Source organism: Ceratotherium simum, chromosome 12 (genome assembly GCF_057802395.1).
Source record: "Ceratotherium simum simum isolate JZ-2026a chromosome 12, ASM5780239v1, whole genome shotgun sequence".
NCBI lineage: Eukaryota > Metazoa > Chordata > Mammalia > Perissodactyla > Rhinocerotidae > Ceratotherium > Ceratotherium simum.
This window is the reverse complement of record NC_141911.1, coordinates 31,651,594-31,664,566: the sequence shown is the minus strand read 5'-3', so window position 1 is coordinate 31,664,566 and position 12,973 is coordinate 31,651,594. Positions and strand designations below refer to the sequence as shown.

The 12,973-nt window shown below is 35.7% G+C and overlaps 1 protein-coding gene across 1 annotated transcript; it reads left to right on the top strand.

Annotated features, from left to right (window-relative positions):
- The first annotated feature begins 4,202 nt into the window (after positions 1-4,202).
- On the top strand, positions 4,203-11,895 carry FGB (fibrinogen beta chain). The gene is made up of 8 exons (XM_087437239.1): positions 4,203-4,310; positions 7,133-7,324; positions 7,816-7,999; positions 8,954-9,181; positions 9,734-9,847; positions 10,432-10,557; positions 10,774-11,059; positions 11,667-11,895. The coding sequence occupies exons 1-8, from the start codon at positions 4,203-4,205 to the stop codon at positions 11,893-11,895; spliced, it is 1,467 nt and encodes a 488-aa protein (XP_087293365.1).
- The last annotated feature ends 1,078 nt before the right edge of the window (positions 11,896-12,973 follow it).

Here is a 12,973-nt window from a genome sequence, read left to right as displayed (position 1 = left end):
GTTATTAAATACTGAAAGATTTTTTAAATGAATGTTACTAAAATACTCCAAATAAAATAAAAGTTTTCATTTTCTACAGAGTTTTATTGCTGATGCTATATACTTACTGTATAAAAACTTTTTGTGATTTATTGCAGTTTGAAAATACAGCTTCTCTTTCTAATGTGCAATTTATGCTTTAAAAAAAATAGTCAGTCTGATTCTTAAAAATTTGATCTTGATTTTTCCTTTGGATTAGTTCAGCAAACCCCAGAAGCATCTCAGCCTAACTCACCAAAAGATAACAGGGGCATAGGTACTATTAGGAGGACATCAGGTGTCTCACAGGTTTGACAGAAGAATCAAATGATCACGTTTAGAAGTTTTGGTTATTTCTGCTGCTGGAGTTGGTAGACTTTCTCTCTAGAACGCTGCCATGAATATGACATGAAGCCAATTGACCTGATTCTCTGCTTATTTCCTTTGCAAACATTAAATTGGGGGAGAGAAGCCGGTAGGGTTGGCTTGGTACAGGGTCTGCCCATAGCTCAGTCACCTATGGCTCGATGGTAAGGGTATCACAACGTGAACAGGACCACTGGAGCCCCACTTCTGCATTTTAGGGGTCATTCCAGGGGAAGGGAGCAGCGCTCCAACAGGTGTTGATTATACCCTTTGTGGATTTGAGTCTCAATGTGACAGAAGCAGAAGAGCAACTCTGTGTTTTCTCTAGCTCTTGTGATCAGCATTAGGTTGAAGGAGAAAATGTTCTATTTTTCCTTTATTGCCAGGCTCTGTATTGGATCCCTTAAGAAAAGCAAACTGACATCTTTCAAGTCAATAGAGGGAGACACTCCACAAGACACAGAGCTAGCTCCTACTCTTCTTCCCTGCAATATGCCTTCCCATTGCAGGTGGCTAACCAATGACAGCATCTCCCCTTGGATAGTGGTTCTCAAACGGGAGCTCAGGATAAGAAAAGAAAAATACACACAGAGACCAACAACGATTTAGTATAGTTTTTCAAAAGCTGTTCCTATTTAGACAAAGAGAATCAGCATCTCATTTTATTCCTTGAGTCATTTACTCGTTCATATGCTTATAAACTTGTTCAACAGATATTTATCGAATACCTTTCATGTACCAGGTGTCTGATACAAACCATATAGTCATTCAAACCACAAGTTTCAAGTCCAAAAGGCTTTTCCTTTCAAGTCCGTTTCCCTCTGAAGGAGATTAGGTCCCTAAGTTACTGTTCCCACAGCCTCACCTTTCCCTGTCTTAGCCTTGGTATATGTTGTTATAAGTAATTTTCAATCTTCCCCTCCAGACAAAAAACTCATGAGTACAGGGTGCTTGTCTATCTTGGTCACCAAAGTATTCTTGGCCCCTGGCACACTACCTGCCACAAAGTAGGTGCTCTATAAATATTTGATGAACAAATTGCCTAGTGCTCTATAGACTGGGCCTGAAATGAATTGTAAAAGTATCGACAAGTGCATTGACAATCAGTGCCCGCAAATCTGTTGTTCGTGCCAGAGACAGGCAGGACAGATTATCTCTGTTTCTCTGTCACTGATTTACTGCCCTTGGTTTGTGTAACCATATCAGCTAAAATGAAGAACACTGCACTATTGACCTGAAAACATAGCTGAACAAATAGTACTCCCTTTCTCCTCCACCAATGGCGTCAACATTTTAAAAAATTTAAGTATTTTAGTAAGCGAAATCTCTGTAAATATTTATACTCTTTCAAAACATGGTCATTTACTTTGTAATATTATGCACTTTAGAGTGTTGATGTAGCTGTATATAACTCAATAGGAAAAAATATCTAACGAACTAGAAATAAAGAAAATCATAGTTGTTATCACTGCATCAGCCATGCCTCTCACACAGACGTGAATATCCACACCAACACCATATATGAGAATCTAAGTGAAAATAAAGGCTAAGAATGAGTGTGTCAGTCTGAGACAGTATAGTTCCAAGACAATGGACTGGCCAAAACAACAAATAAACCAAAAAGGTACAGGTAAATTCATTATAATATTTATATTTTGTTGGGCAAAATGATGTAATGGTCACAGAGCATGGACTGTAGAGTCAGACAGACGTGGGTCAATCCTGGTACCGGTACTTACTACCTGTATGCCTGCAGTAGTTTACTTAACCTCTCAGAGCCTCAGTTTCATCATCTATAGAACTTAGTGGTTTCAAGAATCAAATCGGATAGATGATTATCTGAGCTTGGCTTCTGAAGCATGTTTCAATGAAGGCTAGTTCACTCGCTCATTCTACATTTTTTTATTGAATGCCTACTATGTCTATCTTGGTCACCAACGTATCCTCAGCTCCTAGCACATTACCTATCACATAGGGGGGGGTCTCAAGAACTATTTGTGGAATGAATGTTAGATCACTCCTCTTGTGAAATGTACATTCTAGTAGTTTCCTTCCACCTTCTTGCTGATGATGGCAAGAATGCTGGTCAGAGTAGAAAAAAGTGGGAAGGCAGAGGAATTTTCACTTTGATGTTGTACAAGATTCTATAATATGCTAGAAGAAACTAAAAAATTAACAAACTTCTGGAAATTAAATAATGGTTCTCTTGCTAGTTGATGAAATGTCAGTGCTTGAAAATGAAGTAATGTGACAATGTTACCTCAAAAGAAAAAAATTGTTTTAGCCTTCTTAACACAGTCAGTCTTTTTAAATCAGCAAAAATCTAACATCATTAAGATAAAACCCTGTCCAGATTATTAAAATAAACTTTTTCTCAGTTACATTTTGAAGGGAAGTATTCTTACATCTTATTTTAATTAATACACACATGTTTGCTTTTTCAGTCAGATTGTGTATTCTTTGAAGAAAAACTAAAGCTTAACTAATCTTAAAGTACAGTCTTTACTCAGTAAAGACTGGTAAATGGGACATAAATTTGGAAAAATCTAACAAATATTTTACTTAATTTGAACTCAATACTTTGCTTCTATAAATCTGAGTTAAAAGAATTTAAGAATGCCACCTTTGCTACCAAGAGAAGAAAGAAATTTGGTGGATCTCATACCATTATCAAGAGTCTTCTTCAAACCTGTTTAAAACGTACGCTCCTGATCCAAACCTGGATAACCTGCTATCTTTTTAATAAAATCATTTAAAGAATTCAGTGAGAATGTTTCATTTTCTGTACAAAAAAACCCAGAAACTGCTCTAAAGCAGCACACTTGCTGGGATTCGCATTGTTGACTTTGGTTTCCCTATCGATTCTTGTAAGAGTTGTTAATCCTGATTGCAACAAACAAATGAAAAGATGAGAACAGTGAATTAAGTGGCTTCTAGAAATGATGAAAGGAAATGGGCCACATTTAGTGTCTGAGCATCTATTTGGAATAGATGTATGAAGGCTTCACTAATGTTAAAATAGCGTTTTTATAAACTATAATATATATAATATTATACAAGCATAAAATGTTAAATATGTATCCAATCACCATAATAAAGATTTTGATACAGGCATCTGTAATTTACTAATTATTTTAATAATGTTTAGAATTTGTTGAACATTTTATCATATTAATAAAGGACAAAACATGGAAGGGGTCAGAGCAAAAGAGAAGATGACATTTTCTTTTTGATATTTGTCTGTCATAGCAAAAGGCATGAATTGTAATTTCGTTATTCTGACTAAGGTCTAAAAGAGAAGATAAACACAGGATGATATAACATTATTCTAGATTTCAATGACCTCTTTTAAAACTGAATTACACGATTGTCTTGAAACATAAGCATTTATGGTATACCTTTAGTGAGCTCACAATGTTAGTGGATGCCTGGTGAGTAGGTCCAATTTTTTGAGCTTGGGTTAAAAATATTTTTTTTCCTCACACATCCTTTGTGAGCCTGTGCAGCATGCACATTAATTTACAGGAAATGTGATACACATCTCTGTTAGGAATGTCCTAATTTCCCATCATATTGTCCAATTAAATGAACTGAAGAACTTTGGTGTTTCTAAATTCCGCCAACAGAGAACAGTTGTATGACAACTGTAAATAAGTCTTGCTGGGAAGATGTTGCTTAAGTGATAAAATGGTTCAGCCAACAGTGAACCAAAAAATTAAATATTAACTAAGAAAGGTAACCATTTCTAAAGTCATACCTAACAGAGGATTCAGGTATATAAGGATTGGAGATCTTTCAGTTAAGTCCATAAGCGAAGCATGGTTTCTTGGAACTTCCAAAAATTTAAAACCATGAAACATCTATTCCTGATACTATTGTGTGTTTTTATACTTAAGTCTCAAGCTGTCAGTGGCCACGATGATAAGGTGACTTTTAAAAAATTATTATATTATTACTAATATTATTAATATAAAATATAACAGAATCATAATCAAATGTGAATATTTATTTTAATGAAATTAACACTGATTTAAGTTATGAAATTGTTAAATCAGGGACTCATTTTATTTAAGGAATGTTACATAGTATTTCTTGCATAAAAAAAAAAATTTCTTTTTTTCTGGTTTATCACCTTTATTTTCCCAGGGAGTTGAAAGAGCTAAGGTAAGATAAATTTTTCTCACTTGTTATCCTGAGTACTATGATTTTCATTTAGTTCTAGCAATATGTTATTACAGTTATTTGGACAAAAATCTGAAAACTTTGCACACTAGAAAATAATAAAAAAGCAGTATTTAAAAGAAAAAAGCTGTGGTAGATAGATGGCTCTTTGATGGAAGAGGGTAATGTATAGCTCCTGAAATTACTCTTTATTAATGAAAATTATAAACAAAATCTAAAAGCAGGATAGACCAAGTGCAGGCATAGAAAATGAAATATTATTTTTTTCAAATTAGAGAATTTACATCATAGGTATTATTTATTATTATTAATGGTTATGAAACACATAGTTCAGTTTAATTTATTCATTTGTAGAACAGTTTTTCCTCAAGTACTATCTTTGCTGACTTATTCCTTTGGTTTGAAGATATCAAAAATACAGAAATGCATTTAGGGAAATGAATAAAGAATTTTAATTTTATTATCAAATTAATCATGATCAAGTTTCTTGTGTATAACATAGTATCATCACACTATAAATTAGAAGTACACAATAATGCTTAGATGAAGTGATTCATTTTGGATCATCTGTTGAATTTGAAGGGAACCTAATTGTTCTAACTATCAAACTATACGTATAAACAAACAGTTGTCTGGTTAATTGCATTCGGTAAGAAAAATGTAAATAATGAGAAGGAGTAAACTTTTGTAGAGTACTTGGCTAAGCACTTTTACATTCCTGTTCACCAACTAATCCTTACAGAGACAGTGTACTGGTTTAGGCTTCAAAAAGGCTTTTCTAGTTTTAGTTATTTCAATAAGTGGTCTTCATAAACCTAAATACCCATATAATTTCTTTTAATAGTTTTTATTTCCTTTTCTCTAGTAAAGCTAGACCATTAATGCTACCTCACTAATGGCACTCTGAAATAAGAAAAAAATATTTTTCTTTTGTTATAATTTGATTTGTAATAAACAGGTGAATCAGATTTCATAAAATAGAATTCCTGTTAGAACAGGTCAGCTCTGACTGGGACCACATCTTCAACATGAAATATGTATATTTCCCCTGAATCTAGGCATGTTATTACTTTTATTGCAATCACATATAACAGATACTATAGTTTAAGTTCAGTGATTAAGCAGGGGAATCTGGAACCAACCTGGCTAGGTTTAAAGCCTAGCACCTTCCCACTAAATGTTAAATATTGTAATAACTTAATGAATAAGTGACAGTAAAATTCCAAATAGAGTCATTCGATGACTTCTAGGCTCACAAAATAGCTAGGAGGCTTAGTCTCTGCTTCAAATTTAGTCATTTGTTAATTTGTAATTAAGCCCCAAATGGTGTAATTACTGACAAAGGCCATGTGATAATATAGTCAATCCAAGCTGACATGTTTATATTGCATTGCATATTTTTCACTTTATTATCTTTTAAGGTAATATTTTTTAAGTTAGCATACAATTTTCATCTCAATGCACATACCTTGAGAATTATTATAAATATGAGAAAATCATAGTGTTTGATAAAGAAATCATGTAGGAAATTTCATGAGAATGGTTTAACAAATGATTTTGTTGACAGAGGTTAAGATTGGAACTAGTAGTGGAAAAACCACCTAAACAGCCAGCCCCGGTGGTCTAGTGGTTAAGATTCAGTGCTCTCACCACCGTGGCCTGTGTTCTCATCTTGATCAGGGAACCACACCACCCACCTGTTGGTTCACATGCTGTGGCATCTGTGTGTTGCTGTAATGCTGATTTCAAATACAAGCAGAATGGTGGATAGGTTTCAGCAGAGCTTCCCCACTTCCCAAAAAATTGGCCATGAGAGCACTATGAAGATGTACACAGGGTTGTTAGGAGTTGTAATCAACTCAACAGCACTAACAACAAAAGCCACTTAAATTATAGTATCTGTTATGTGTTTCTGCAAAAAAAACGAGTATTTATTATGTGCCAGGTACTCTTCTGAGAGTGTCAGATGCAATAAGTCATTTAATCCTTGTGGTCATCTTATAGGGCAGATACTATCTTATTCTTCTTCAAACATGTTAGAGTCAAAGGTTGTCTTGTTACAAATCAATCCTAAGTATATTTCACTTTTAATAAATCTGTATTGCCTCTTAAATATTATTATAAAGGAGTTAGCCAAATTAATCATCAATTTGTAAAAATTGAAAGTGGGGAAATAATTAACAATTACAGGAATTTAATAATCCAAGTGGCTTGAGAATATTTATTCTTCCTGACAGTACAGATTCCTTACATTTTGGGTGTTCCAATGTATAGGTTTCAGGAATCTGAGGTCATTACTATTCATAATCTGATGCAGCTTTATTTTAGAGCCTCTTTTAAAAAACTACCTCAGGTACAGTATCTTTTTGTGTCATTTTTCTTTTCTACTATTACTGAAGAGACCTAAGCAACCTATTGATTCACCACCACCAACTAGCCAGTTGATGGACCTTAAGCAAATCATCAGTCACGTGATCATATAAATTATAAAATGAGGGTGTTGGAATACTTACATCTCAAATCTTCTGTAACATTCTACATTTTATTTCTGTCTGATTCCCTGAAGGCCGCTGTGGATGCCCGGGCTCATCGACCCATTGACAGGAGGAGGGAAGAGGCTCCCATCCTGAGACCTGCTCCACCTCCCATCAGCGGACCTGGCTATCGGGCTCGTCCAGTCAAAGTAGCTCCCAGCCAACAGAAAGTGGAAAGAAAAGCCCCTGATGCTGGAGGCTGTCTTCACGCTGACCCAGACCTGGTGAGCGCACTGATGTTTCTTGCAGGGGTGGATCTCCCATGTAGAGAAAGCCTATATTCATCACGGCGTCCTAATGATATATTGACCTACGTTACCATCATTGTTACTTTGTTTATCTTGGAAATAAAATACAAAACATAAACCTTTTGGGCCTTTGGTTAAGTGTTCCTTTCTAATTTCCTTTGGTTTGGGCCCAAGATTACAAATTAGGACATGTAAGTGTTGCCTTTATCTCTGTATTTTGCCCACTTCATTTGTTCAGGTGGTAAAATTTTCATAGCCTAATTGCATTTATTGTGTGATAGGACTATTTTTAACCTTCATAGGAATATGATGATAACTCTAGAATTTCTCCTTTAAATAAAGAAAATCAAATTACAAAGATTTTTATATTGTCTAATGATACCATTGTATTTTCACTATGTGCTATTTTCACAAATATCCATAACCTGAATCCTTCAGCTAATGCCTGCTGTTTTCGTTGTTTGCAGGGAGTATTGTGTCCTACAGGATGTCAGTTGCAAGATACTTTGGTAAAACAGGAAAAACCAATCAGAAACAGTGTAAATGAGTTAAATAATGATGTGGAATCTGTTTCCCAGACCTCTTCTAACACCTTTCAGTATATAACTCTGCTAAAAGACATATGGAAAAAGAGGCAGAAGCAAGTAAAAGGTAAATATCCTTGTGTTTTCTACTTGATTCTTTTATAAAATTGGAAGTGTTAGACTGAATGGGAATGCATGATTATGAAAAGATTGATGTTTCTAGATTAGCCTAAATAGCATCCATGCTGCTTTCAATGTGAGCCTGATTATCCTAAGGTCCTCACTTAGGTACCTATACTTGCAACTTGTCAGATAAGCACTATTCAACTCTTATTCCCAGTCTGGTATCAACAAGGATGATTTTCTATGAAAAATTCACTGTGATTTCTTAGTTTTAGTCTATAAGAAACTTGAGACTCAGAAGACAATATTCACAGAGTGAAAATTTAGCATTTATAGATTTAACATTTGAGGTTTTGAATATGAGAGGGTAATCCACGATATATTCAATTGTATTGCAGTTAATGATACCCAGCCTTTGAATCTTGAGATCTGAATGTTGAGTGCTATTGGCTTGGTGGTTAGGAATCAGCTAGTGAGTGAGGCTGGCATAGGCATCTCAGTGAGTAGCATACCCAAATTTGGATATTTTTCAAAGGAATCATGACATCTGTCATGTAAATTTCAAAGCTCTGCTGTGTTTATGTGGGATGGATAAGTAAATCAAATGTATCCACTCCATAAGATGTTGAACTTCTGAGATGGGAGGCCTAAATACTGCTTTCTCCTCTTTTCCTCACCAAAGAAATAAACAACCTATTGTATTTATTATTGGCGTAATTTTTAGCTTACACCTAAGGTAAATTACTGGGATAGTAGCTAGACTATCTGTTAATTTGTATATGAAATGGGCCAAATAATTTCCCTTAAGTACAACTGCATATCCTGACTGCCTGATGGTAGCTCAGTGTCTATTAGTTTATTCTCAGGAAATCAGAATCACAAGTGTGTGTTTGAATACGTTTAGTTCTTCTTATCTGGAGAAAATGCTAACCATTCCTACATAATTTTATTTTTCCAGATAATGAAAATGTAGTAAGTGAATACACCTCAGAGCTGGAAAAGCATCGATTATATATAGACGAGACTGTGAATAGTAATGTCCCAACTAACCTTCGTGTGCTCCGTTCAATCCTGGAAAACTTGAGGAGCAAAATACAAAAATTAGAATCTGATGTCTCAGCTCAGATGGAATACTGCCGCGCCCCATGCACTGTCAGTTGCAATATTCCTGTGGTGTCTGGCAAAGGTAACTGGTTAATAACCATATTTCTGTAGGGTTCCAGAAGAACTCACACTCTCTAAAAATAAGAGAAGTAAACAAAGTCCGGTGGATTTTCCCCAACAGATCCTAATGACATTACAGCACATCATGAAGATATTTCTGGCATGCTGTATTCTGACTTAGCCCAATGCATTTGCCAGTTTTTGATGAGCAGGATGTAGTGTAATGATGGTGGCAATTCCACCTGTGTAATATACACATGCTTGCTTGAATAGATGGCAGAACCATGGATAGATGTAGGCGTTTCTCCATCCCGTGTGTTTTGCAGTTTGTGGATATCCCAGGACACAAAAGGTGAAGAAGGGCTTTTTTCATCCCTTTGGAAGATAGAACTCCTCAAAACTAAGTTCGATTTTCAGAAAAAGAATATCCAATTTCTATAATAGATTCTCAAATGTCTAAAATAAAACATTCCTCAGTAACCTGTGTAATCAGTTATCTTATAAAATTAGTAACTAAAGACCAAGTAATTATGTCATGGGTCCCTGAATGTAATATGTTATCTCATGGTTGCAGAATGTGAGGAAATTATCAGGAATGGAGGTGAAACATCTGAAATGTATCTCATTCAGCCTGACAGTTCTACCAAACCATACAGAGTATACTGTGATATGACCACAGAGAACGGAGGTAAGTATTTAATAGTTGTTGACCTATTATTCTGTAATTATTTTGAAGATTTTATTTATTTATTTATTTTCCCCCCCAAAGCCCCAAAGCCCCAGTAGATAGTTGTATGTCATAGCCGCACATCCCTCCAGTTGCTGCATGTGGGACGCGGCCTCAGCATGGCCGGAGAAGCGGCGGCGCGTCGGTGCGCGCCCAGGATCTGAATCCGGGCCGCCAGCAGCGGAGCGCGCGCACTTAACCACTAAGCCACGGGGCTGGCCCTCTGTAATTATTTTGACACCATAAAATGCCAGGAGATAAAACCTAGCTTTACCATAACTAACAATGAGCTATTTGATTTAGAATGCAATCTGATATTTTAAAAGTTATAAAATATCTATGATCCACAATTTGGGGTAAGATAAAGCACTTGTTTCTAAAGATTTTAAGATTTTAATATATTTGTTTCCTTATTATATCTGTTTTGGAGCACTAATTATAGGTGGGGATAAAATAAATTAAATGGACAAGGAATTCTGACATTGTCCTCAAGTGACATTATTTGTGATTGGTTAATATGCACTTTTTTTTTCTTTCAACACAAGGATGGACAGTAATTCAGAACCGTCAAGATGGTAGTGTTGACTTTGGAAGGAAATGGGATCCATATAAACAAGGATTTGGAAATATTGCAACCAATGCAGAGGGGAAAAAATTCTGCGGCGTACCAGGTAAAAACTGGGAGTACATCACAAAATCATTCTATTTAAAATGTTTTTTTTTTTTCCATTTAAAAAACATAGTGTTGGGAGTCTGTTATGACAAGTTTTAGGAGGTTAAGAAGAGTTTACAAAAAGAATGTGAAAGCTAAAGATAAGGGAAGAAAGGCAGTTTTTAGTTTCCAAAGGTTTTATTTTTGGTGAAATTTTATTTTATTTTTCCTTTAGGTGAGTATTGGCTTGGAAATGATAAAATTAGCCAACTTACAATGATGGGACCCACGGTACTTTTGATTGAAATGGAGGACTGGAAAGGAGATAAGGTGAAGGCGTTGTACGAAGGATTCACTGTAAAGAGTGAGGCCGACAAATACCAACTGTCAGTGGGCAAATATAAGGGAACAGCTGGCAATGCCCTCGTGGATGGAGCTTCTCAACTGGTGGGAGAAAACAGAACCATGACTATTCACAACGGCATGTACTTCAGCACATACGACAGAGACAATGACGGCTGGTATGTGCTGTGTTCTTCCCTCCTGCTTCAAAAGCGCTACTAATGTTGTTACTTAGACTCATTAATGATAGCTAATGTTAAGAAGTATCCTTTTTTGGGTACTTACTGTGTGTGAGCCACGGTACTAAGCTTCTTATGTATCACCCTAGAGCATTTCAGCTATAAGGTTGCCATTATTATTCTCATTTTACAGATGAAGTTCAGAGAGATTAGGTAACTTACCCAAAGTCATAACAACTATAAAAGATTGACTTGGAATTAGAGCACAGTTACTTTCTGGGTAGTGAGTGTTTAGATAAATTTCTATATCTCTATATTCTAACGTCTATATTGAAAAGTTCATTTTGTTTTCTAGGGTTCTCTAATACTAACGGATCTGAAAGCTATCATTTCAGTATAAAGTCACAAATGTAGGTGAATTTGCCACATAGGCCCAGTTCTCTCCCTTTCTTGCTATAGAGCAGAGAAGGCTTTGGTGTATTATTGTGACTTTACTTATAGAACCAGAGGGAAGGAGTACTGCACACAGCGCTCCTCTGTGGGTACTTTGCAAAGAATTACTTGACAGCACTGCAGTTCTAATAACCCCAAACACATTTCCTTTCAGGTTAACTACAGATCCCAGCAAACAGTGTTCTAAAGAGGATGGTGGTGGATGGTGGTATAATAGATGTCATGCGGCCAATCCAAACGGCAGATACTACTGGGGTGGACAGTACAGCTGGGACATGGCAAAACACAGCACAGATGATGGAGTGGTATGGATGAACTGGAAAGGGTCTTGGTATTCCATGAAGAAAATGTCTATGAAGATCAGGCCCTTTTTCCCACAGTAATAGGCCCCAAAGCATAGATTTTTATTCTTCTCTATGTAACAACATTTTTGTATATTATGTCATTGGAATTTTCTTTCATACATTCCATCCCTCTAAAACTATCAAAAGGTTGCCAGTGTGACTTTTTGGAAAAAGTATTCAGGATAAATGACATTAAAAATAGCATACGATTTTCTTTTGTATTCCTCATTTATATTGCTCACCAAGAAGTAACTAAAAGGATAATTGTGGACAGTGTTCAGAATTTAAATTCCAGTTGATTGTGAAAAGTTTCAAATTAGGAAGAGGAATTTTCTATTCTTGAAAAACTGTGAGGCAAACTGAAATCTTATGTTTAAAAGTCCACTTTTAAAACTGTTCTATTTATGTACGATCTGTCACAGAAAACTTTCAAGAAGCTTTATAATTAAACCAGTCTCACAATAAATTAATGTTTTCTTATTTTGTAATCCACATGGACAATGAGTTAGACTTTGAACTTGTAAGAAAAGAAGCATTTACAACCTTAAGTAGCTAATAAACTGGCACTGAACATTCAAAGATTCAAACTCTCACTCTGTACCATAGACAAACCACTACTCTGACACTTAGCTAGACTTTGGGATCAGAGAGTCCCAAGAGGACAAGTCTTTACCATTTGTTTCTTGAGGGAAATAATGAGATAGGAAGCAGCAGTTGCCCAATGCCCCTGGAAATTAGGCCTATTGGCTTCGATTGTGTTTTTTTTATGTAGTCACCTCAGAACTAAAATAAAAGTGCATTTTCTGTTTTTTCCACTTCTCCCCAGAATTGAGCATATCAACTCAACATTTCTTTTACCTTATATTCTCTCATCACTTCACTCCAGCTGCCCTGGGCAACTCTATGACCCCAGGTCCTCCTCCCCTAATATAGCATTATCGCCACTGATTTTCATGGAAGCTTATTGTCCTGAAGCTCATCCTCTTAACGTTTGCATCTAAGCAAAAGTTGTTAACTTGTATAATGGAAATGCTGTCATTCTCTTAATTCCTCATCAAATCCAACTTCAACTTTTACCTGGTTTCCCTGCCATAAGTTCTGTTCTACCCCTACCTGT